At 40.2% G+C, this 26,134-nt stretch overlaps 1 protein-coding gene across 1 annotated transcript in view; it reads left to right on the forward strand.

The window, feature by feature from the left end:
• pcdh15a (protocadherin-related 15a) overlaps window positions 1–26,134 on the forward strand; it is a 250,136-nt gene that overhangs the window by 12,712 nt on the left and 211,290 nt on the right. The window contains exon 2 of the mRNA XM_052150614.1: window positions 19,883–20,001. Within this exon, the coding sequence (XP_052006574.1) occupies window positions 19,911–20,001 (91 nt within the window). The 5' untranslated portion in view covers window positions 19,883–19,910. The remainder of the gene's footprint in view (window positions 1–19,882; window positions 20,002–26,134) is intronic.

Genomic DNA, 26,134 nt, shown 5'->3' on the forward strand with positions numbered 1-26,134 from the left:
TAGAGATGGAAATTACACAGGCTACTAAACCAGTTTTCCGCCAGCAATCCTGCATCTGTGTGGAAAGAACTGTAAAGCATTACCAAATATAAGACACCTCACCCTTGCTCTTTATAGAATCAATAAATGGCTGATGAACTGAATTTGTTTTACTGCAGATTTGAAAAGCCCAGTATCACACCCTTCCCCCACTCTCATATTCACTTTACACACACACCAACACCTCCTGGAACCCCCCTCCTGCTACTCAACTTGCACTTATGGTCTGTGAGGAGGATGTGTACCGGGTCTTATGGAAGCAAAAGACAAGGAAAGCTTCAGGCCCAGACGGTTTCTCACCTGCCTGTCTGAAAGTCTGCGCTGTCCAACTGGCCCCCATCTTCACACAGATCTTCAATAGATCACTGGAGCAGTGTAAAGTTCCCTGCTGCTTCAAATGAAACAAAAAAACTGAATCACAGGACTTAATGACTACAGACCTGTCGCCCTCATGTCTGTGGTCATGTAGTCCTGTGATTTGGGTTTTTCTGTAGACCGGAATGATGGTGGACCATTTGAAGCAGCAGGGAACTTCACACTACTCCAGTGATCTATTGAAGATCTGTGTGAAGATGGGGACCAGTTGGACAGTGCAGACATACCTGCCTACCTAAAGGACATCACTGGACCCCTGCTAGACCCCCTTCAGTTTGCTTACCAAGCAAACTTGTTTGTTGATGATACTTTCAACATGGGACTGCATGGGACTGCATCCTGTAACACCTCGACAGACCTGGGATTTATGCAAGGAAACTATTTGTGGACTTCAGTTCAGCCATCAATACCATCATGCCTGATCTTCTCTCAACCAAACTGACCCAGGTTTCTGTGCCAACCACAATCTGTCGGTAGATTAACAGCTTTCTGACAGATAGGCAGCAGCTAGTGAGACTGGGAAAAATCACATCTGGGACCCTCCCTATTAGCACTGATGCTCCTCAGGGACGCGTTCTCTCTCCACTGCTCTTCTCCTTGTACACGAATGACTGCACTGCAAAGGACGCCTCTGTCAAGCTCCTGAAGTTTGCAGATGACACGCAGTCATTGGCCTCATCTGCAACGTTGACGAGTCAGCATACAGATGAGAGGTTGAACAGCTGGCTGTCTGGTGTGGTCAGAACAACTTTGAGCTGAACACACTCAAAACAGTGGATATGATAGCAGATTTATATTCTGTGTCTCACTGTAATGTTCTGTGTGCACTTGTTTGTTTCTCCTATCACCAGAAATATTCCTTGTGTACATGAGCACACTTGGCAATAAAGCTCATTCTGATTCTGATTCAACTTTTGCCAGTATTGCCCATTCGGGCGACAATTCGCTGTAGGACTTTGTAAGTTGTTGAGAAAGTTAAAACCTCTGTGGAGGTGAAGTGCTCTAATCTTTAGGATGGGACTGGTTTGAGTTAATATTATAACTGGACACAAACCGCTATAAGTAAATAAAAATAAAAAAAGACAGATTGCACCACTGGCAGGTTTTTTTTTTTTTAGCATTTTCTTTTTTTTGGAGACCATTTTTTCACTCTCTTGTGAGCGAGAGGTTTTCTCCGAAGAGCCAGAGACTCTAACTCTACTAGAGCATGAGTTAAGTTCAGTGGTGAAATGCCAATGTGTAGATAAGCAGATTTACAATTTTCTGTCTGCTGTCTCCATTCTGCCAAAAGCTTTCTGCTTCCAGTAGTAAAAGAAAGTCACTTGGCATCTGGGAGACACCTACATTACTATAGCAACCATTGTAGACCTGCCAGAAAATGGTTACACTGTCTTATCTGATTTGATCACTTTCAAGTAATAATAGTTTTTAGTATGTTTCTCTCATTCTGTATGTTCTGCATGATTAAGAGGGCTTTCACACTGGTAGTATAGTCAGAAACAGAGCATGGTTTGCATGAAAAACTGGTAATATCAAAGATTTTTAGCGGACCAGGGAGCGGACGATGGTACCAAACCACAGCAAACGCACCCAGTGTGAAAACCACCTAAAGTTGTTGCTAGCTCTTGTCAGTATTATTTGTTTGATAATTTGTAATTTTCCCCTTTAGTCTCTTTAACAGACAATCAGATTGTTTCTTTATCTTTAAAAATAGTGCATTTTTATGCACCAAAATGTTGCTTTAGAAGACTTTAAAGTCTTTGAATGTTACAGTAAGTGCAATAACAGTAGGTTATACAGTACATGGTGCATTTCTGATATGGTTTTTAATGCTTGTACATCCCTTTCCACAAACTAATTACTGTGTGTATATGTATATTTTTACAAAATGTAAAAAATATTTTTTTATGTTTTTGCACATTAAGTTTAGATATTTCATATTTTTTACGTTATATTAAATTGTTTTCTAAATGGTTGGCACAGGCAGTAGTTGTAATGTACTGCATTGTAATTGCAGTGAAATATTAAAGAATGGCCAAACATAGCTGACATTTTAATGTAAAAAGGTTCTTTATTTAGTCAGTTGTAACACGTTTCAGATTTCAAGCTCAGAAAATAGTGGCTCACCTCAACAGCCAACAAATGTCTGTGGTTCATACAACCCTTAAAATACACAAATACCAACACTCATTGATGTGTGGCTTGATGTGTTGTCAATTTTGATGGAGTCTGAATGAGATGCTTTGACCTCCGGTCTGTTCTTACGCTCTCTGAAGTGGTTTTCAGACCTGTATGCTGTCCCTAGGCCTCAAACTTCATCACTCTGTCATTCACTCTCACTCTCATTGTTTTCTATAACCTATACTTTTATTACAGCATGCATTGTTCTTTCCTGTGTGATATTTTCCCCTTGCTTGTTTGATGTTGTAGTATTGATTTCAAATTGCTGGATACAGTTCTCAAATGGTGAAGTAACAAACACTCTACTGTGAATTCTCAAAAAATATTAACGTAATTGCATGCTGGTCTAGGCTAGTTTATACTGGTTTGTGCTGGTCTAGCTAGTGGACCAATGGGGGTGGGGGTGGCTACTTATTTAGGTAAGGTGAGATGCAAATACATTACTCTATCTCTGTGGATGATTGGCATCAATGTTGCTGTAGAGAATGTCTGGATGGTTGACATGGGTTAATCAGTGGAGTCATTAGTGTGTGGACCCCTGATGCTCCCTGATTACATCTCACACTAGGTAATGAATTTCTCTGCTGTCTTTGGCAGCATTCACTCTTTCTGGTTCAACTTAGCACTCAGGTGATACTGAGATAGAAGATTAGAGTGAAATAGAGTGAGAGAGAGATGTTAAATGAATAGTTCACCTAAAAATTAAATTATTTTCTCACCAGTATGTCATTCCAAAATATATATTGCTGTTATTTTTCTGTGGGACACAAAAAGAGAATTACTTTTTTCCCTTTTTCTCCCAATTTGGCATGCCCAATTCCCAATGTGCTTTTAAATCCTCATGGTCGCTTAGTGATTCGCTTCAATCCAGGTGGCAGAGGATGAATCCCAGCTGGCTCCGTGTCTGAGACGTCAAACCTCACATCTTATCACGTGTCTTGTTGATCGCGTTGCCACGGAGACATAGCACGTGAGGAGGCTTCACGCCATCCATGCTCAACTCACCACGTGCCCCACCGAGAACGAACCACATTATAGCAACCATGAGGAGGTTACCCCATGTGACTCTACCCTCCCTAGCAACCGGGCCAATTTGGCTGCTTAGGAGATCTGGCTGGAGTCACTCAGCACGCCCTGGGATTCAAACTTGCGAACTCCAGGGGTGGTACCCTGCGTCTTTTACCACTGAGCTACACAGGCCCACAGAAGGAGACATTTTTGAAGATTCTTTATTAGAGGTGGGACGATATATCGAATTTTGATATATCATGAACCAAAAAAATAAATAAACAAAAAACGAGCCATATCGAGGCAAAACGTGTTATTTTGACATTAGGGATGCACCGATACCACTTTTTCTCTTCCGATATAGGAAATCTCATTTTCGGCCAATACCCATCCCAAGCTGATACCAGTGTTGTTGTGTTTTTTTGCATAATCAGTTTAGAATATCTTTACATTATTGTGTGGAACTAATTGGGAGTACTCTTTAATATGTAAAGAAACACAAACCTCTACACATTATTTCAATATAAATGTATAGCTTATTAAGAAACGTTTTATTATTAACTAGCATACTGGATAATGTAGCAGCAAAAATTAACAGTAATTCCAATCATCAAGTCTTCAGTAGAAAAGAAACCAGTTTTTTTTATTAAATTTTTTCCCCCAAAAATGTTTAATCTGGCCTCAGATCTTTTTTTTTTTCAATTTAGTTGCAAGACATCAGTCCACTTTTCATTCACACAGTTCTTTTTTGGAACCCATTCAACTTAAATATTGTTATAAATTGTAAACAAATACTAATGATGACAATAATAATAATAATAATAATAATAAATTGTTATTAATATTATTATTATTATTGACTTTTAATTTAAATTTAAAATATAACAGTAATATATTTAAATCGTGCACTTTTTAAACCCTCACACTTTTATTTTGACATTCTAAACTCTCCAGGAAGTCCTGTATATGTGTCTATTTGTAGGCAAGTTCACAGTAGTTTAATTTGTTCTTATTCAAATTCTCATAAAATGCTCCTCCGGTGCCATTCTAAATGCATATTATAAGTGAACCGAAATATTGAGTATCTACATCTGAGATGCTGTTCTTGAGTAGCCCTCAAATATTGCGCACCATTGTGAATGCTAAAAATAACCGCAAGTGCATCACCAGCCTGTGTGTGAGTTTGTGTCAACAGAGCAACACCATTCACTAACGCACTGCGCAAACTATGTATTTACTTATTAAACACAGCCTTTTGTGATTCACAGAGCTATCGCACGTGCCTTTGAATAAAATGCACGAGTCATATGAACTGCTTTAATGGTGTTTTTATGGTTCTTTTATGTCATTTGTGGAGCTTGACAATAACAAACATGACTAACACAGTATCGGATTTGGATCAGGCTCATTGGACCGATACCCATTCCATTTAAAAGCTTTAGTATTGGTGCATCCCTATTTGAAATTTGCAACATTGTTTTCTGTTCACGTGATCTTAAATGAAAATTACCTGTCAAACATCTGCCACTTGATTTGACCCCAGCCGTGATTTATTTTTCTACACTGTTTAGAGGGTACACACAAGGTCCTTCAAGTGCTTACACACTTGAAGGACCGTGATTACTTACACACTTGAAGGATCGTGATTACACACGCCTGGCCCCCAATCGGGGTAATCAGCAGAGGAGGGGGATTAGTGCAGCTGGATGCGGCAGTTCGAGAGAGAGAGAGCCACACGTAGGTGCCGTGTGTGTATTTGTGTTGTGTGTCTTTTTTTCAATAAATATTATTTTGAACGTTCAGCCTGTTCCCGCCTCCTCTTTTCCCATTTTTAATCTTGTTACATTGGTGCCGAAGGGAGGAGGGATGCGCTGTCGTGGAGTCCTCGCCACTGCCGTCTGCCCAAAGGAACAGCTGCTGCTGTCCGCCGGCTCCACTGCCTGGATGTGGAGGAATGGCTGACATCCGCGAGGGGAGGAGGTGCTCCCTATCGGCCGCCAGAACACGGTGAAATTAAACTTTGTATCTGCTCCAGATATCCTCATTCTTGTATTATTAATTCTATTTAAAATATTGTAACAAGGTTAAAATTGGCAAGGAGGAGGCGGGAACTGGCTGAACAGTCAAAGTAATATTTTAATTTAAACTTTTACAAAAAGACACAAAACATAATTGCACACACGGCAGCTGCGTGTGGCTCTCTCTCGAACTGCTGCATCCCTCTGCACATATCTCTCTCCTCGGCTGATTAGCCCCATTGGGGGCCAGGCGTGCATAGTCACGGCCCAGCCCCACCCTCCTCCTCATGACAAATATGTAACTTTAATATGATAAAATTTAAGCGCAGCCTTTGTAAAAATATGAAGCCAAACATAAGTGTGTACAAATTACGATCAGATTAATGTGTAATATTAACCGACTAGTAATTCCAGTGTTGACTAGCAACATCAGTAAATAATTACAGAATTTCCATTTTTGGGTGAACTTTAAAGCAGGAAGAAGCACAGCGTTTTATATTACATTTACTGTAAAGTTTCAGTAACATCTTGTAGGTGTTTGGTGTTTATGACAAGTGACTTACTGTATGGCCCATTGGTGATCAGTTAACTGTCAAAGGGCCATTTTTTGTGTGGCTTTCGAAAGCATGTAGGGTGAATAAATGGCTTGTCAGTGAAATTTAGTCATTCTAAATTATTTAGTGATGCAAAACAGTGTCCTAGCATGGCATAGCATCAAAGTGTCTTTGATGAGGTTTAGCTTGACAGATCGTTTCTGAATAAATGGCAGTCGAGCATTGACTGTAATAGGGTTTAGCTCGAGATGTCAGCAATTTTCACTGAGTTCTTATTTGCCTGTGACAGAGGAAAGAGTGGGTGCTATTAAGGCAGGTTGAAATTACAGTTTGCATCTGTGGCCTTCTCACCTCAGATTGCTTTGCTGAAGCATAGTGATGTCTATCACTTTAAACCATTACCCTTCTCGCAAGCAAAAAAGCGAGGTAAGAAAGAAACTGACACTAATTGTTTTAACATAGTTTATTAGATTAACAGATGGAGAAAGCAAGAGCAGGACTCTGAAATCTACCAAATTAGTCACATTACAGCACAAAGGAATGAAACATCACAAATAAGATTTCTTTAGGCTCAAATGGAGTCTCCTGCTTCTCAGATTTGTCTGCTGAGAAAAAAATACAGTAGTCTCATATGTGTGTCCTCTATAGTTTCAAAGGAGAGCTCAACAATGTCTCTGTGTTCACATTTGCTGCAATCCAATGTCCAAGATTTCATACTATCCACATTATGTATCTTCTTACTATTCACTTACTGTATAAAATCAAGTTTCTCAATTTTGTTCTTGTTTTTTCTTCCTAAGGAATTTTCGGAGAAAGGTTAAGTTGAGTCATAAATAAAACATAACTGGGAATTTTACATTCAATGTCTTCAGACGGCTTTCAATAGGTTTTGGTGTGGAACGACCTGTAATTTAAGTCCTTTTAATTAAATGATAAAATAATTGTTTTGTCATACGTCAATGAGAGAATTTCATTCACACTAGAACTGGCTTTGTATAGCACTGCAGCAAAAAAACAAGTGTCATAAAGCTACACTTTGATGTTGCGTTGATTTAGCGCAGCTGTGAATATGTGTGCAACACGTCAATGAAATTGACCAGAATTTATAGCCTCTGCTGGTGACATCATTGGATGCACCTGTCGCAGGGCTATAAATAGATACGTCACAGGTGCATCGTCAGATCGTTTGTCTTCAGATCATTCTGTGTGTTTTGTGCTTCTTGACTGTCAGAACTTTCTACTTTCCTCTGTTAGGAGTTAGAATTGTTAGGCAGTGCGCCGAAACCTTTTTCTTTACAGTTGTGACAGGGTGGAGGGCGTGTCCGTAAACGACAGGTCCGTAAGCGATCTCTCTCTCCCGCTCCACCGTCCGCAATCGGCCTTTATCCCTCTTATCACTTAATTAGCCTGATAAGGGACCGGGCTGATCCTTCTCGTAAGCCTGAAGCACGGTTTCTTCGGCGCCTCTTTGGCTCACGAGGGGGACTCTGAACATTCCACGCACAATAATAAAGCGGCTGAGGAATTACTCGAGGTGGTTACTCGGGCTGTGGCCAGACTATAGTTAGACTGGCCACACGAACAAGAGACCACAAACGCTCCAAACTAGAAGACAGATTTCTGTCTGGTGGCCAAAAAAAAAGAAAAAAAGAAGGGAATGCTATATCAATCCGCAATCAGGGGGAGTGCCTTGGGCGATTCCGTACAGAAGGGACCTTTTGTCCCAGGTGCAGGGGACAATATTTCATCCCCGGCCCAAGCTGTGGAACCTTCATGTTTGGCCCCTGAAGGACTCTGGGTTTTCACCTGATGTTATTGAGACCATTCTAAGTGCTAGGGCTCCCTCTACTAGAAGAAGTTACGCCAATAAATGGAGTGTCTTTGAGAGATGGTGCAGTGCACATAATGCTGATCCAGTTAACTGCCAGATTGCTTCAGTTCTGGACTTTCTGCAGGAAAGATTGTCAGCAGACATATGCCCCACTACTCTCAGGGTTTACATGGCCGCTGTATTGGCTTGCCACGCCTTGATTGACGGGGTGCCGTTGGGGAGACATCTTCTGCTCGCTCGCTTCATTCGTGGAGCCATGCGATTGAGACCTCCTGCTAGGACCAGGATCCCTTCATGGGACTTAGCAATAGTCCTTGAGGGGCTGGTCAGAGACTCTCAAGTCAGAGAGTCAGAGACTCTCAAGATGGTTTTTCTTATGACAATTACTTCTCTAAAAAGAATTGGAGATATACAGGCTCTCTCTGTCTTGCCAGCCTGCTTAGATTTTGCCCCAGGAATAGCTAAAGCAATTTTGCACCCTCATCCTCACTACCTGCCTAAGGTTCCTTTTTCGAGTGTACTCCGCCGTTTACAACGCCGGAGCAGGAAAGACTTCACAGACTTTGTCCAGTCTGTGCCCTTCAGACTTATGTCCACCACACTAGCCAGTGGCTTAAGTCAGGGCAACTATTAGTTTGCCATGGGGGCCGCAACAGGGGCGGCGGCCGCCACAAAGCAGAATATGTCGCATTGGGTGAGGGACGCTATTGTCCTGGCCTACGAGGCGCGAATCAAGCTTTGCCAGTAGGTATCAGGGCTCACTCTACCAGAGGGGTCGCCTCATCTAAAGCCTTGGCTAGAGGTGTCCCTCTGCAGCATGGATGGTCCTCTCCGCACACATTCATAAGATTTTATAGTTTGGATGTTCATGCCAATCCGGGCTCTTATATCCTTGAGTCAACATCACAAGCTCATGTCTGAGACCTCTCGCGCTCTTGTGAGCACAACTACATAACCGTAAGGGGTCCAGACATCCACAGTGTGGTGGTGTGGGCATTCTCATTCCCAAAGCGCTAAATCAGCGCAGCATCAAAGTGTAGCTTTTTGACATGGAACGTCTTGGGTTACTTAACTGTAACCCCTGTTCCCTGATAAAAGCGGAACGAGATGCTGCACTTCATTGCCGCACTGGAATGCCCCAGGACTGCTCTTCAGACGAAATACCTGACGATGCAACTGTGATGCATCTATTTTTAGCCCTGCCACAGATGCATCCAATGATGTCACCAGCAGAGGCTATAAATTCTGGTCAATTTCATTGACGTTTTGCGCACATATTCACAGCTAGTCACACCTAAAGTTGTTCCCAAATGCTAAATCAGTGCAGCATCTTGTTCCGCTTTTATCAGGGAACAGGGGTTACAGTTAAGTAACCCGAGACGTTGTCTATTGTGAATGATCAACAGACATAATTATTTTCACTGAAGAACTTTCACTTAAATTACGCGTAAATGCAGAACTTACATTTCCACTGCATGGCAGGTTATCTAGAAAAAAATACATACAAATAAATTACTCAAAATGCAATGAACAACAAAGAAAAATAAATAGACCAATGTTTCCCCAAAGTTTGGGCTGCTCAGGTAATGTGGGTGTCCCATGAGTTCAATGGAAAATTAATATGTTTTACTTTAAAACTAGGCCTGTCAAAGTTTACATGATAACTTGTGCATTAATCATAACATGATTACATTTAAATGCTATTTAACACATTAACAAAATTATGTTTGAGTTGTAAAGACTAATAAGAGGAAGAGCAGAAAAACAGGCATCCATCATAATCACCAAATCAGCTTTATCTTACAATTAGTTCCCTCGCAAAAGCTTTATATATCTCTAATACAAATTTTTAGTATTTCATGGTTTTAGTACAACAACCTTAGTTCAGAATTATTTTATTTATTTATTTATGTTTACCAAAGTTTTGTTTGTTTTTTGCTCCAAATATCATGGTTAAAATATGGTTAATCTAGTAAAAACTTTTGGTTACTGTAGGTTTACTACAAATACAATAGAAATATGATTAATGTATAAATCACTGTAGTAAAACCATCATTTCCATAATAAAGCAGACTGTGTGGGAACAGCAAACTTATTCTGAACTCACAATGGGATTTATAAAAAGTAAACTTGATGTGAAAATGTGCAGACCTCCATGCAAGCTGTACCCCTTGCGAAAGCACTCTTACTGCTGTGTGTGAATCAGCAACTCCAGATGGATAAGTAATGAACTGAACAGACAGATTATAAACTGCTTTTCATTAAATACACAGCATTTAGAATAAAATAGTAAGCAGTTAAGCCCTTGAATCAAAATTATCATTATCCAGCTAATATTAGGCTATATTAATTTTATATACAGTAACTAACTGAAAAGGCTGTAACAAGCAAATATTGGTAGTGGATGTGCAGCCATTCAAATACAAAAAATTTAGTAATCCAATGATGTCATAAAATAGTTTAACACTGCACACATCATGTTATAATCTTTGTTGTGTTTCCAGTATTAAATATTTAACTTATTATACAGCACCCTTAAATATTCCATAGATTTATGCTTGCAACAATAAAAACAGTTGTCCAGGAATAAGATGTATTCTCTGAAAGCAAGTTAATATCTTAAAAAATTTATATTTCTCGGGTTAACAGATCTTGTTTAAAAAATGTCTAGATATTTTACTAAAACAAGACAAAGATTATGAAACGATATTTGCACCAGTATACTTATGGGCACTTGAGGCCATTAACAATCTGTATTATCTTCCTTGTTCATAGTTTCGTGTTCGACTCCCGTTAAATCTGGTAGTCACGTGTCTGTATACCAATATGCATATGGTAATTGTATGTAAAGGACGTTCCGCATAGTAAAAACAGGCATTGTACACTCCATATATGGCTATTTCGGGGAGGAGACGGGGTGGGGAATAAATCACATGCATGTATGAACAATCTTCTGTTAGCTGGTATTTAAAGAAATAGTTCACCCAAAAATGAAAATTTACTTATAATTTATTCACCCACAGGCCATCTGAGATGTATCAGTTTTTTTCTTCATCAAAACAGAATTTAAGATTTTTAGGATTTCATTTCTAGCCTCATCCTTCAAACAACGCATGTGAATGTACTCCATTTTTTGAAGGTCCAAAATGCATATTTAGGATGCATCAAAATAATCCACATGACCCCAGTCCACAAATAAAGTTCTTCTGAACCCAAACAATTGATTTTTTTTTAGAAACAAAACAATACTTATATATTTTTAACTACAAATGTTCGCTTTCGTACATCTCTGTGACGCACGCACGGATGACGTAAGCTATTTGGTCAGGTCACACGTCATGTGGAGGAGGAGGTAGGTGATGCGTGCATACTTTTGTGCTGTTTATATGCTAAATCTGACTTTTGTGCATATGCACACTTTTAGGATGAAATCTATGCAGAGATTTATACATGAGGCCCCAGGTCTGAAAAAACATGCACAAAATAAGGGACTTGCCTCACCCAAAATAGGTAATAATAAGCAATACAATTTTATTTTTTCCTCATGTGGGGAATTATCAGCATAGAAATGATAACAAGCAGGCCATACAATTGCCTATATAAAACAACACCTTTTCAATAACTGTATACTTAATAGTAAATATATCCCCAAAAATATTAAAAATATTTAAAAAATACATCTGGCCATCTAAAGTCAATTCATAGCCAAACTCTCTCTTTCCTGCATGCATGCTCAATCTGCTTGAGAGTGTTTGAATTAAACATAATTATATGCAGGCTGAATTATTTTATATTAAACATGTAATAACTATTTAAATATTAAATTTTAATTATTTGTTTTAATTACAGATCTGCTTCTTGGTCAGAACCCTGCAGCATCACATCTCTATCAATGCATAATATCTAACAATATTTCAGTGAATAATTGGAAACAACTGAACAAATTTTTCTTGTAGCTGGATTAACCGTGTATGTATACGTACTGTAGTAATTATATATCGTTTTCTAAAAGGACTTCAGCATGTCACAGAATGCTACATCCACAATGTGCATTAAGGCAAAGAAATGTGTGATGCAGTAGTTTCCTTCAGAATAATAGCACATGCTTATCATGTTCAACTAAAAAGAGAGAAACCAAATTTTTTGGGCAACAGAAAGTGGTGTAAATCCGGAAAATTACAGTAATAAACCATTTAGACTATGGTTTATCAGAAAGTAATTAAACAGCTATTAACTGGCTACCAACATTTAATTTAAAAAAAAATTAAAAATTATGTTTTCACTCCGGAACAATTGAAAGGGTCTTTGTTTCCGTTTTCGGTTACGTTATGAAACAAATGCCATTGCTTTTGGTTTTAGTTTTCTTTCCTTGGAAAGTTTTCAGTCCCTGCAGACAATAAAATATTATTTTACAAATTAATTTGAATTGTCTTCAACTCTCTCAAACCCAAACTTTGTTCAAACACAAATTTATACATGAAAACTGACTCGAACATGGCACAAAACAGAAAAGCTAGTTTGTAGGGTCGGATCGAGGAGCAGACCTCTACCGTTCATTAGGTAGTTTAAGTTAGTCAATGTTTGGTAAGACATAACAACATGTTAGCATATTGTAAATGTTCCTAAATCCCAATAGAAAAAAAATGCTCTTTCTCTTTGGGCTTAATGAATGCTAATTGAATCACCACATCAACATTCTGGTGTTGGTGGTGTGTTTTGATAACGAGACAGATCAGAGGAAACTTGGGTGTATAAGAGCTGTTGTTTGAGAGATAACAGTGTGGATTTAAGCTTTTGCTGTAGGGGTTGGTGTTTAGAAACTTCACGTCTGCTGGGTGATTTTGACAGCAGGAGGCAGCTTGTTCAGAGGTCTTTGGATCTTTCCTGAAATACTGCAGCTTTGATATCAAATGTTACGGTAGACGATGCATTGACCCCCGATAATAAAACCCTGCCCAGCCATCTGTGCTCGTCTTAAGAAAAACAAGCATAGAATTTGAAGAGTGTTTTATATGATGGAATAATGGACCATTACATGCAGTCAAGTCAAGTCAAGTATATTTTATTTGTATAGCGCCTTTCACAACACACATCGTTTCAAAGCAGCTTTACAGAAGATCAGGCATTAACAGACGATAAAACTGTAATGTCTATAATGTCGATGAGTCATCATTATGTAATTAGATAAAATACGATTGTGAATTGTGTTTAAAAATAAGTAATTAAATAATAATTGTATTAATAACCCCAGTGAGCATGCTGAAGGTGACTGTGGCAAGGAACACAAAACTCCATAAGATGTTGGTTAATGGGAGAAAAATAACATTGGGAGAAACCAGACTCATGCATCAATGCAGCACATTGATGATATAAAGGCTGCTTAAACATACACCACACATGCTATTCCACCTGTAGGAATTGCTGCAGGTTTCAATCTGGTCGTAAAATGTCAAAATTATATTATTTAGTCCCTTTGTAATTTAGCCTAATGAAGCTGTTTTAAATATATAGCGAAACACATTGCTCTGTAAGTTGCTTCAGTGCACCCTCTCTTATGTTTCTCTTGGCTGTTATGAGTGTCATTTGGTAACTCGGAAACCAGCATCACCCCATCATATGCCGGCACCACCTGTCACTCTCGCAGATACACAGATGAAAAGAAAAAAGTGTATTTAGTGAATAAAGAGGAAAGTTGGGTATATACAGACAGATTCCTCTTGAGAGCAGCCAGAGAATGTGTCTTCTGATGCCATTACTGTTAATTAGGCTTAGAAAGGACTCTGTGCATTATACTTTGATTAAAGGACATAGCTAGTGGAGCAAAGAATCCTACCAAAAGCACACAAGGAATAATTTGTCAGAGAGAAAAAGAGAGAAAGATCTACTTCATGGCTAAACCACCTGCCTCTGAGTGTCTGTGTATATAGTGGCAATGTGTGGTTTCTAGGTGTGTGTGTCTACTCTGTCTGGAGTTTTAAATCTGAAGTGTTTTCTATGATAGAAAAACTTTCAAAGTAGACCTGTTTCACAAGTCTTGCATCTGCAGTGTGTTAGTGATGGACATTAATTTTGCTACCCATATTAACTGCAATTAAACAGCACATGCAAGCAGTGCTGCATGTAGAGTTTCTCAGCTGATTTGTGCTGTGTTTTGCACGCTGAACTCAGCAAAAAATACAGTTATAATGCACTGTGTATCTATTTATCAACATGGCCTTTTACTATTCAGGCTTTTATGAAGCAAAATAATGGTAGCTGACATAAAATATGCTATGCTCCATCTAAGAGCGCCCACACAACTAGAGTTGACGCTGCATCAGAGAATGCTGCGAATGCAACGATTTTAATGGGTACGGTGCGTCAGAAGGACACAGAGGGAAAATGCAAGGGTTTGCAAATTGACCCTCTGTCATGCGACTAAAAGTTAAGTACATTTAACTTTTGCTGCAATGCACTGAACTGGGGTAAGAGTCGGCATGTAAGCTGAAAGTGTTGTAGGAGAACCAAAAAATTACTTGGTTTCTTTATCGATTGTGTTTTTCATGTCACATTAGCTTTTTATGACTGTCATTAGGTGTAGGTTTAAAGTTTTTCTTTTAAAGCCCTTTAAAAGTCCCTTTAAAGTCCTTTTAAAGGGCACCTATTATGGCATTTAAAATGTTCCTAATATTGTTTTGGGAGTCCCCAACAACAGTTTTACATACATGCAATGACAAAAAACACTTTTGTTGTCTTATAATATGCATTTATGTTTACCTGATTTGCTCACCGACTCCCAAATGATTCGTTCAACAACTCATTTTTCCAAACCCCTCCTTTGCGTGACGCTAATCTGCGGTGATTGGTCAGATGACCCAGTCAGTTGTGATTGGTATTCTCTGTGCAGAGATTGTCGGAAACGGAACGCTCATCACCGCTTTGAAGTTAAAAAAATCTAAATCAGAGAAGGAATTTGAGTTGATATATGTTAGCGATCATAGCCCAAAGTTCGGTGGTAAACACCCAATCAGTTATTGTTTGCGTTAGCCCAACGCATAAACATATTGGTAAAGCACTGCATTACTACAAGTTATTGCTCTATTCTTTATGACAATTCCAATAACATCGACAAACATTTCACATATTTCAAAAAAATTGACATTGGAGACCTAAAAGCTGTGCTGAGCGTAACTTACACAACACACACAAATACTTATTAAGCATGCTAAAAAACACATAAAAGCAACAATTATTAATAATACTACAGGTTGTGATTCGGAGGAGGAAGCTGATCCAAATAAACTTGGTACTGAACCTTCCTTCAGTATCAACCGGCTCGCGAATCCACACTTGAAAGCATTCATGTTCGTAAAGCAATCGTCATTAAAATGATGCGAACACAGCACAAGTTTCGGGCTATACTTGTGTGGTATAGTTGTAAATATAAACTCTAGCCACTGATTCTTCACATGCTCGTCCCTAGGGCAGTGAAAAAAAGGTCGCTTTTGATATGCACTTCAGAACACAGCGTCTTGTTGTCAACATGATGTTTTCAAGTTTTCCCTGGTGTCTGCGCGCGCAATGAGTGGGCGCGGACAATTTGATCATTTTTCGTCTTGACGTCACAACGAAAAGGAAAATGACTCATTGGAAAAACGATTCATTACATTGACTCAGAGCCGACTCCTACTTTTGAGAGACAATAACTTTTTTACGGTGAACTTTCATATATAAAATTTTGCAGGATGTTTTTGTTCACTTAAATCTATGTTACACACTACATGAAAGGTAATTTTCAAAATTCCATAATAGGTGCCCTTTAAAACCTTACCCAGATGCAACCTTATGTAACTCTCGTTCCCCTTCTGTCGCTCTCTCCACGTTGTGTCAGAGAAGCGACACTAGGGGTCTTGAGCGCTGATATTCACCTCTGAACTATGAAAAAAGGCCAATGAGAGTTGGCAACCAGTATTTGCATGTCCCGCCACCAGACATACGGGTATTTAAGCGGCGCAAATACGGGAGTTCATTCAGAAAATTTCTTTGGAGCCGATGGTCGTGTCTGCAACTGCTGCGTGTACACACCGAGTTCCTGCTATCCCTCTGCTGCATGCTGTTGGATTCTACGGCGCACAACAGCGGCTTTCTCCTGTTGCACGGCTGTGTACTTCCTGCCCCTAGGCGCTTCGACAGCGCAGATTAAAGAACTCTCACAAGTTTTTTTCATAAAAGAGTGATTTTATTTAAAAGATTAATTCCCAGGAGATCCCAGGTTTGGGACACTGGTTGATTCCTCCCTAGCCCTCGTGGGTCGCAGTTCAGCGGAGGAACTCACCGACCCAAGCCACTGCGGGTACCGCAAGCTACCCTGTACTGGTATAGGTGCTCCACAGGTAAGGCATCCTTCGGACTCCCCCTGTGTGTAACACCACAGTTCTGTCCCCTCTGGCGAGCAGACTCCCGTGTTTCCCTTAGGCAGTCACGGCTGCCTCGGTTGCCTTGCTGTATGTTCCCCCCTCTATGAGGCTGGATCCACCACCGCACCAACTTTTCCACATAGGCCCTAAGTCAGGCCTCTGTTGGTTTTGCCACTTAAACTTGCCTCCCCTCTCGCGTAGGCGTGGCCTCCGCAGGGTCTTCTCTGCCCTGAATAAGGGCTAAGACCCCCTTCCCTCAATGCGTGTAAGGGCCCCGGCCTAAGTTGCTCTATGCGAGAAACATAGAGATAAGAGAGGCCCGGCCAGGCTTGGCCCGTTCCCAGGTTGGCGGCCAGCACCTTTTTCCCCCCTCCAGGGTAACTATAAGGAATCCTGATGGCTTAAATGGGGCATTGGGGAAGGGTACGTGCAGCCTGATACAGTTTGTCGTCCTGCACGTAAGAATACCTGTTCGCTCCTGTATCAGCAGTTCACGTACACGGCTCAGCGCATGGCACTTTTAGAAGTGGACCCCTAGTGTCGCTTCTCTGACACAACGTGGAGAGAGCAACAGAAGGGGAACGTCTAGGTTACGTATGTAACCTCCGCTCCCCGATGGAGGGAACGAGACGTTGTGTCTCCCCTGCCACGTCGCTGAGCCGAGCCACTGTTGTGGCCGGACCATTTCGGGCTCCTCAGAAAAATCCTGAATGAACTCCCGTATTTGCGCCGCTTAAATACCCGTATGTCCGGGGGCGGGACATGCACATACTGGTTGCCAACTCTCATTGGCCTTTTTTCACGCTCAAGAGAGACCCCTAGTGTCGCTTCTCTGACACAACGTCTCGTTCCCTCCATCGGGGTACGGAGGTTACATACGTAACCTAGACGTTTAGTGCCACACAGTGCACATTTTGCTAAAGAACTTAGAAGGATGTAGCTGCATGCTAACCTAACCCTTTCCGTTAGTGGAGGGGACGCCCCCTTCTGGAGTAACCCCACCCTCGTTTGGAGATTTTGCCCCCATTTGGAGATCTCCATCCTGCAGCAATACTGCTTGAAGGAACTGCTGCACCTGTAAGGAAAACAAAATACAATTTTGCTAAATTCTTGCCAAAGTCATGAGATCAGACTGGATAAATAAAGTCCATAGACATGTTATGCATACAAAACACAAAATAATGCAGTAAACTACTTCTCCATTGTTTGAAAAAAAAGAAAATGATGGAAGTTCAACACACACAGGCAAACAAACAGCACTTTTTATTCATTCTGACTGAATCCAGAAGATTTAAGCTGTTTATAGCTACACTTTAGGGTTAATTAGGACTCTGTATAAATTAATTGCCATTTGGATTTAAATCTGGTCACATAAGATTCATGATGATTAAGTTTGTAATCAGTACCGCCGCTCCCTATAAGCAGACTATGCAGTCTGCGTAGGGCACCAACTTCCTAGGGGGGCACCATCTTAGCTTAGGAGGGAACCAGAAAGTCCACCAGCTGCCCTTACTCGCACGTTATACATTAGTCAAGGACCCAAAAGCAGTTGCGGAACACAGATGATCGCTTCACGCTCATATCACGCGAACCCCCTGTCCCCGTCCCGTCCGTCCCCGTCCCGTCCGTCCCGTCCACCTGGAACTCTGCGTAGGGCATCAGTTTGACCCTGTTTGTAATAATTCCCAATGGCCCACTCCAGTTATCAAATGTAAACTACTCTATAATACTCAATGTAGTACACCAGAAATGTTTGGTAAAGTAGCTTGAATTGCCTGCTGTGTAAAAGGGATAAGGTTGAAAATGAACACTTGAAGTGCCAAATGTGAGTAAGATGTGCCCAGACATAACATTGACTCAACCAATGAAGTTTGGGGGCAGAGCGACCTGTTTGAACAATGGAAGATGGAGGAATCTTTTGAGATTCTGATTGGTGTCACTAGTGACAAAGAAATGACACACACTACCTTTAATGAAGTAATGCAAAATACAGTTTCATGGCTGGCAAGTTTTCTCAGTTCAACTGCCTTTGACAAATGTGGCAGAATGTTACAAAAATAACCTTTTTTATTGTTGTTATATTTCACAGATGTTGAGCACTGTAGATATGTTATGGTGGGAGCTATCATTATCACCCTTCAGACTCCAGAGACCTGCTTTAGCTGTTTTGGGAATTGAGAATCTGTCAGTGGCGGTGATGCGGTCTGATGTTGTATTTAGATTACTTTGTTGACGCACATCAGCGTCTGGTTTTACAGGTCTTTTAGTGGCTTACGGCTGCCATAGACACATAGTGGTGACTGTGAGCATAAATGCAGGTGACAGATCAAATGAAGACACTTGTTTTTTAAGTTTAACTTTACATCAGCCTCAGAATGAAGGCAGCGACTGCTGAGAAAGGCAGCTGCACAGCGGGACATGCAAAAATGTATCTCATGTGTATCCTTATTTGTACAAAATCAAGTATTATCTGTGCTCGTGCATCAAACGTTTAGAAATCAGAGTAGATTAAACCCTCATTTTTAGGAATGACGTTAGAATTAGTATCATTTTCCAGAACTCACATGTAGGGTTTAAAATGAATTTTTTGGTTCACCTAACCATGACAGGGGAATTGCGAACATTTACCGGCCATAAATATTTCTTGAAACTATTTATTTTGCCTAGTTTTTACACTCACATCTGATAATACATTTTCCAGAGGGTTAGTATGTGATACAATCATTAAAAGACTTTTAATTAAAGTAAATTACGATATTTTACAAAAAAAGTACGGTTTTATTCAGTATGTGGCTAATATGTGCTCCCATACAGAAAAAAATATATTCATGCTGTAAACATTGCAATTGGAATGGCTTACTTAAAGTTCAAATATCTTAAATTTCTTACTTATAGTCTCTGTGCTTTAATCTGGATTAGGTTAAAACATTTTAACATAAGGTAGATACAGCCCAACTATTTCAGGCCACGTCCACTGTAATACATTGTCGGTTGAAAATTATTTGATTTTGCAACATTTACATCTCTCATTCACACTGGAACACCGGTTTCCTCCACTGAAAATAGAGAGTTTGAAAAACACTCTCTAGTACTGCATAATTTGTTAAACTATGACGTTGAGAAACTGACAAGGGATTAATGGGCAAGGAGGAGGTGAGAACCGGCTTGACAAATAATATTTTAATGAAAAACTTAAACAAAAGACACAAACATAAACACACGACGATCAGCTGCCCGTAAATGTTCTCTCTCTCTCTCTCTCTCTCTCTCTCTCTCTCTCTCTCTCTCTCTCTCTCTCTCTCTCTCTCTCTCTCTCTCTCTCTCGCATCACCATCCGCAGTCGGCCTTTATCCCTCTCGGAGGCTTAATTAGCCTGATAAGGGACCGGGTGTGTATAATCACGACCCGGCCCCGCCCTCCACCCTGTCACAGTTACAAATTCTAATTATCCTTTGAAATTAAACTCTTTGTCTTTTGTAGGTTGGTTGGCAATAGCCAGTAACTGAAGATGAGGAGACGCTGGTGGCGATCGGGCTTTCTGAGGTCTGCGATTTGCCTGCTTGTTATCTTTACCCAAATCTTGGCTCAAAACACTGAGGGTAAGACACAGTTCTTTAATTTATGAATTCCTTGTTACAGCCCTCTACATTGCATTGCATATGTGAATAATTTGCATGCTATGTGACTAAAATATGTCTGTTATTAGCCACTGGTTAGTAAATATTAAGATTTCAATTGCTAGTAATTGAGTGGGTAAGTGGCAAAGCACCGAGATCCTTTAACTGAATAAGAAGCTGGCGATTAAGAAGCAGGATTCAGCCTCGTGTTTTACAGCGTGTTGTGTCTTGTAAGCATGCACTTTTGCACAGACTGTTTTTACAACATGCTCCGTTTTGCAGCGTGGCTACAGACCTGTAACACGCTTATCCTGTTGAATGCCCGTTGGAAGGTAAAAGTGTTGCAAAACCCGAGAGCTTGTAAATTTGAATTTGAGAACTTGTACAATAAATATTTGTAAATACAACAAGTCAATATTTATTATGCAAATAATCATTCTGTGTATTTCGTGTCCAAAGACGAGATCCACGCACCCCATTTTCAATCCATGTCTCTTTAAATATCCTTTCTGTTATTTACTGTCAGTTGGTGATCAAAAAGGTAAAAATAAACATTAATTCTAATAGCACATTGCACGGATATGGTAAAAACAACTGCAACTTCTCTCTCATTTATGAATGATGTGCTCATTCAACCGCTGTTTTTTTAAAGAGACCATTTTAGCTCTTGTTAAACATATCGATATAAACTCTGTGTCGCACGAGTGCTTATAAAAACATATAACAAAATGTAGTAATGTAGTAAGTGTAATAAATGTGTACATACATACATACATATTTAAAGGCATAATCATACATTAGGAAATATTTTAACTTCAGAAAAAACTTGAAATGGGGGCCTGCGTAGTTTCACCAAATTGGCCCGTTTGTTAGGGAGGATAGAGTCACATGGGTAACATGATCTAGTGAACATTGGAAAATGGGCATGACAATTTAAGGAGAAAAGGGGATAAAGTAAAAAAAAAAGGGTTGGTAAATTGTATTTAATTAATTTAATAATTAATTCATTTATTTTGCAGAGTAGTTTTGATATAGCAGCTCTTAAATGATAATTTTTATAATATTGTTTTATTATTTAATAATTGTTATATGTGTAATTCTGTGTTCATTATTAGGTTCCAAACTTGAATATTATGTTAAAAAATATGTTTGAAATTTCAAAATAGAGGCAACAGTTTGTATCATTATAAAAATTGAAATTGAATGACATCATATGAATTGATTTATTGTAAAATGTGTTTAAAAAAAGATACAATACTAAAATAGATATTATGTGAAGTCATATTTATGAATACTACAGAAATGTGTAGATCCCCCCTTCTTGATTTTTGTATAATTTCTTTTTAGTTTTCAGTGTCATTATGCCTACATGTCGTCATAAGTCTTGCGAGTACAAACAAAAATATACTAGCAATGGGCCTTAGAGGGTTGTGTTACTACAAAAATAAAAGGTTTAGCAATTTGGCAAAATAAAACATTTTGCTCTGGGACCATCACTTATGGTTTATTCCTGAAGTTTTTGAAATGGGATATAAGCCCAGCGTTTATTCTCTGAGCAAAGTCACAGAGATAATTGTATATGTATCATTGTGTGGCAGCATCAGTCAGATCAGTCTGTCATCTCTACATACCATCATTACTAACAGAGCCAGATGCAGCTCTCCAAATGGTGCATCTGGTAATGTATGAATAATACCAGCACATCTGCCAAAGACAAACTGACAACCGTAATCAAAATGTGAAAACGATCATGGAAATGACACGAGGCTGAGTGGAAATAGAGGGAAATAAATTGTGGCTATTGTCAGACTGCTCAGATTAGCAGTTGAGGATAAAAGATTTGTGGGTGTCCATAGTTGACATTTTCTGATATCCTTGTCTGTTCATGCAGTTTATTGTTATGGATTTACTTTGTATGATTTTAGGAGCACAGTGAGAGTGCTATGTGTACTATCTCAGATGTTTGCAGGGCTCAACAAAAAGGAGGGCCTGAGGCGTCTCAGTGTAAGAGAGTTTCAGGCCAGTGCTACGTTGTCACTTTGTCTTATGTTCGTTGATCATGTGAATGCGATATTATGCCCTGCAAATGTAAACATTTGGATTTCTGTAATGTATTTAATGTTGTTGTTGTGAACTGTGATGATTTAAAAATGTCACTGCTCATTTACAAAAGTTGAACTTGGCTCAGCTTTGTTGTATTGCCAATAGACGCGGTTGATAGTGTCACGAAGGCTGATACTACTAGGTGATAAAAAAGCAAGAAGTGTACACAGCAAAGTACACTGCGTCTATCTGTACTCCTGCAGTCTATTTGGGATGGACTCCGAAGAAACTTAATCTTACAGTTCGAACACTTGACTTTAGTTTAAATTGTTGCCTAACAAAAAAGTTACATCACTTAATCTACCTAATTAAAACATGACTTGTTTTACACATAGTTAATTAAAATTGCCATTATGTTCATGCTGTTTGGCCAAAGTTAAACTGGCTCTCCCTGCTGAGTCTGGTTTTCCTCTCTACTAAATAACATCTTGGAGTTTTTGTTCATTGCCACAGTCTTTGGCTTGCTCACAGGGGGCTTAAAAAATAAAACATTAAGGCATGGGTTTCAATTAAGTTTTTCAATGAAGCGGTTCACAGGGAACTTTAAGACATTTAATATATTACAGACATTAAAGTAGGGCTCTCAAGATTCTGAAGTTTGGCTGACGATTACTTGTCAAACAAATAATTGCGATTTATGATTGATGAATTATGATGATTAATTGTCTGTTTTAGGGCTATGACGATTAATTGTCTTATCAATTTTCTTACTTCATATTTTACTTCAAATATATAAATCAGATAATAAAATAGGGATATTTGATTTCCTTTTAAGGCTTTAAAAACTTATAATTGACATGAAAAATAATGTTTAAATATCAAAATATCTCTATTTTTGGTCAGCTTTAGTTTTGGTCAGGTTTACATTAACACTGTTGTTTTGGAACGCCAGTATTTTATATTATATATTTGTATAAAAAAAGACAAAAAATAAAAAGAAAAGAATTGCAGCTCATTGACACACGGAGATCAACTGAATGACACACAAATGCGCCGTTGACGACTTTTAGCATATACAGGTATTCGCTTAAAATTCAGTTATTTGGTCATTAAAATGGGATTGAAATTTGAAGTCCACAATAATCGCAATTGTCTCAAATAACTGCGATCGAATGATTATTTAATAATCGTGACAGGCGTAATAGTAAGATTTTCTGTAAAGCTGCATTGAAACAATGTTTATTGTGAAAAATGCATAAAAATGAGTTGATTTGACCTGTAGGCCTACACAGTTAAAAGTAAAAACATATATATGGGTTTAGAACAGAAAGAAGTCCTGACAATTGCTTTGATACACTGCAGAAAGAAAACATTGTGTGTAAGTTTTTCTATCTTAGGTTGCTAAGATAGGATGGATTCTTGGATAATTTAGATTACTTAAAGAAGAGCACCATGGCAACCAAAGTCTTTTAATTTTTCTTTCTTTTTTTTTTCTTTAATTTTTCGCAACCAAAGTATTGTAATATCAAGGTGTTTATAAAAAATCATAAAGAAATTGAGACATTCAAATAGTTTTCTCAAGATAATTATCTTAAGATAGTTAAAACATTTCTTCTTGCTTTGTACTATAAAATTTTGACTTCAACTGTGCCTTGCTTTACCATTCGGCAAGATTTTTCGTTTGCAGGACTTGAAAAGAGACCCTTCAAACTGGACACTTTAGTGCTTCATGTCGTGTGCTGAACCGACATCAGACATGGAAAATGTTTCTTTATTGCAGATAATATGGATGCGATATAAATTCAGATAGACAGCCGCTTCAATTTTACATATAATAACCAGAAACACTATTCATTTGAATAGACAATGTGCTGCTTAATGCAGTGCCTGTGTATAAGCAGAACATCTGATATAAACATATACTATTTTAATACCAATAAAGGAGTCAGTATTTTTGAATAGTTTTGTTTTATGAATAAACATGATGATTGTACTGTTCATTTGTGAGAGTTTAGCGGAACTGAAAGTGTCAGAATAAACACCTCGGTAATGGCATGCTACCTGTTTTGTAAACCTGCACCTGCCCCGCATCTGGTAGACAAAATGTTTTAATTTGCTCACATAGCACAAGCAATCAAACTAACATTAGGCACTCTGAATTGGAGCATTTAAGAAAATTAGATACGTAGCCTAATGTTGTGGTGAACAGAAAAAAGTTGAGATTAACATTATTTGACATTTAAAAAAATAGCCTTGGCTATTTGACCCTCAGTCTGTCCGTGCCTATTGTTCCCCTTCTGTCGCTCTCTCCACGTTGTGTCAGAGAAGCGACACTAGGGGTCTCTCTTGAGCGCCGATATTCACCTCTGAACTATGAAAAAAGGCCAATGAGAGTTGGCAACCAGTATTTGCATGTCCCGCCCCCGGACATACGGGTATTTAAGCGGCGCAAATACGGGAGTTCATTCAGAAAATTTCTTCGGAGTCGATGGTCGTGTCTGCAACTGCTGCATACTACACACCGAGTTCCTGTCATCCCTCTGCTGCATAACTGTTGGATTCCATGGCGCACAACAGCGGCTTTCTCCTGTTTGCACGGCTGTGCATTCCTGCCCCTGGGCACATCGACAGTGCAGATTTAAAAACTCTCATGAGTTTTTTCCCTAAAAGAGTGATTTTATTTAAAAGAATAATTTCCTCTAAAAGAGCAAAACACAGCGGCGTTGAATGTCCTTTTAAGGACGCGTCTTTATTTTTTTTAATTTATTTTATTTAACCTTTATTTATCCAGGTAAACTGTTTGAGAACCACTTCTCATTTACAAACTTGACCTGCTAGCTATTGGCGGAGAGGAGATGGTAGATTGATGTAGCCAATTCAGGGATGGAGATTATTAGGAGGCCATGATATATAGGGGCCAATGGGGGGGAATTTGGCTAGGACACCGGGGTTACACCCCTACTCTTTACGAGAAGTGCCCTAGGATTTTTAATGACCACAGAGAGTCAGGACCTCGGTTTAACGTCTCATCCGAAAGATGCCCTTCCGCCCCTGTGTTGTTTCTGGATGCGGTAGAGTGCTCTCCGCTTCCGACGGCCACAGGCGCTGTCTCGTGTGTCTGGGTAGCGATCACACCGAGGCTGCGTTTGTGGATGGTTCATGTTCTCACTGCGAGAACATGACCATGACAACGTTGCGGTCGCGGCTTGCTTACAACCGTGAGCAAGCCACTCCAGCCGCCCCCCGTATTGCTCCTTCTTCCCACGGGATTGAGGACGATGCGGCTGGCGATGGAGGCGATTTGGGGATGGCTGCGGGTGCAGCTCCGCCAGGTACGCCCCCTCGGACCACCCGTGCCCCAGCACGCTCGTTGATTCCTGTCCGTGCTCGAGGCGGCGGCGACTCGCCTCACAGCCAGTCAGCCGACCCTCTTGCGATGGAAGCCGATGAGCTCGCCGCGACATCGGAGGGCGCGGCATCTGATGCAGAGGACTTCCCTGGGGTGCCGCCTTCGGGCTTGCACGCCCAGGCTGAGGCTGACGCACAGATGTCCGACATGCTTTCCCGGGCAGCCAACAGCGTGGGCTTGGATTGGAACCCTCCATCCTCCCCACAGCCATCACGGCTGGATGACTGGTTCCTGGGGTCTGCGCGCCGCTCACAGCCTCGCCCCCCCGGTTTCGTTTTTCCTGGAAGTGCATGACGAGCTGACGTCTTCGTGGAGAGCATCCCTCTCCACTCGTCACACCGCCACAGGCTCGTCCGCCCTCGCCACCCTCGACGGCGGAGCGCTCCACGGGTACGCGGCGATTCCCCAGGTGGATAGGGTGGTTGCGATCCATCTATGCACCGGTACCCCTACCACCTGGCGAGATCGCCCCGTACTCCCTTCCCGGACCTGTAGAGCAACCTCCTCACTGACAGCGAAGGCCTACAGCGCCACCGGACACGCCGCTTCCGCCCTGCATGCCATGGCTCTCCTGCAGGTCCACCAAGCCAAGGCACTTCAACCCATGCACGGGGGTGGCCCTGATCACGACACGCTGCGGGAACTGCGCTCAGCGACCGACCT

Source organism: Xyrauchen texanus, chromosome 20, assembly GCF_025860055.1.
Source record: "Xyrauchen texanus isolate HMW12.3.18 chromosome 20, RBS_HiC_50CHRs, whole genome shotgun sequence".
Taxonomy (NCBI): domain Eukaryota; kingdom Metazoa; phylum Chordata; class Actinopteri; order Cypriniformes; family Catostomidae; genus Xyrauchen; species Xyrauchen texanus.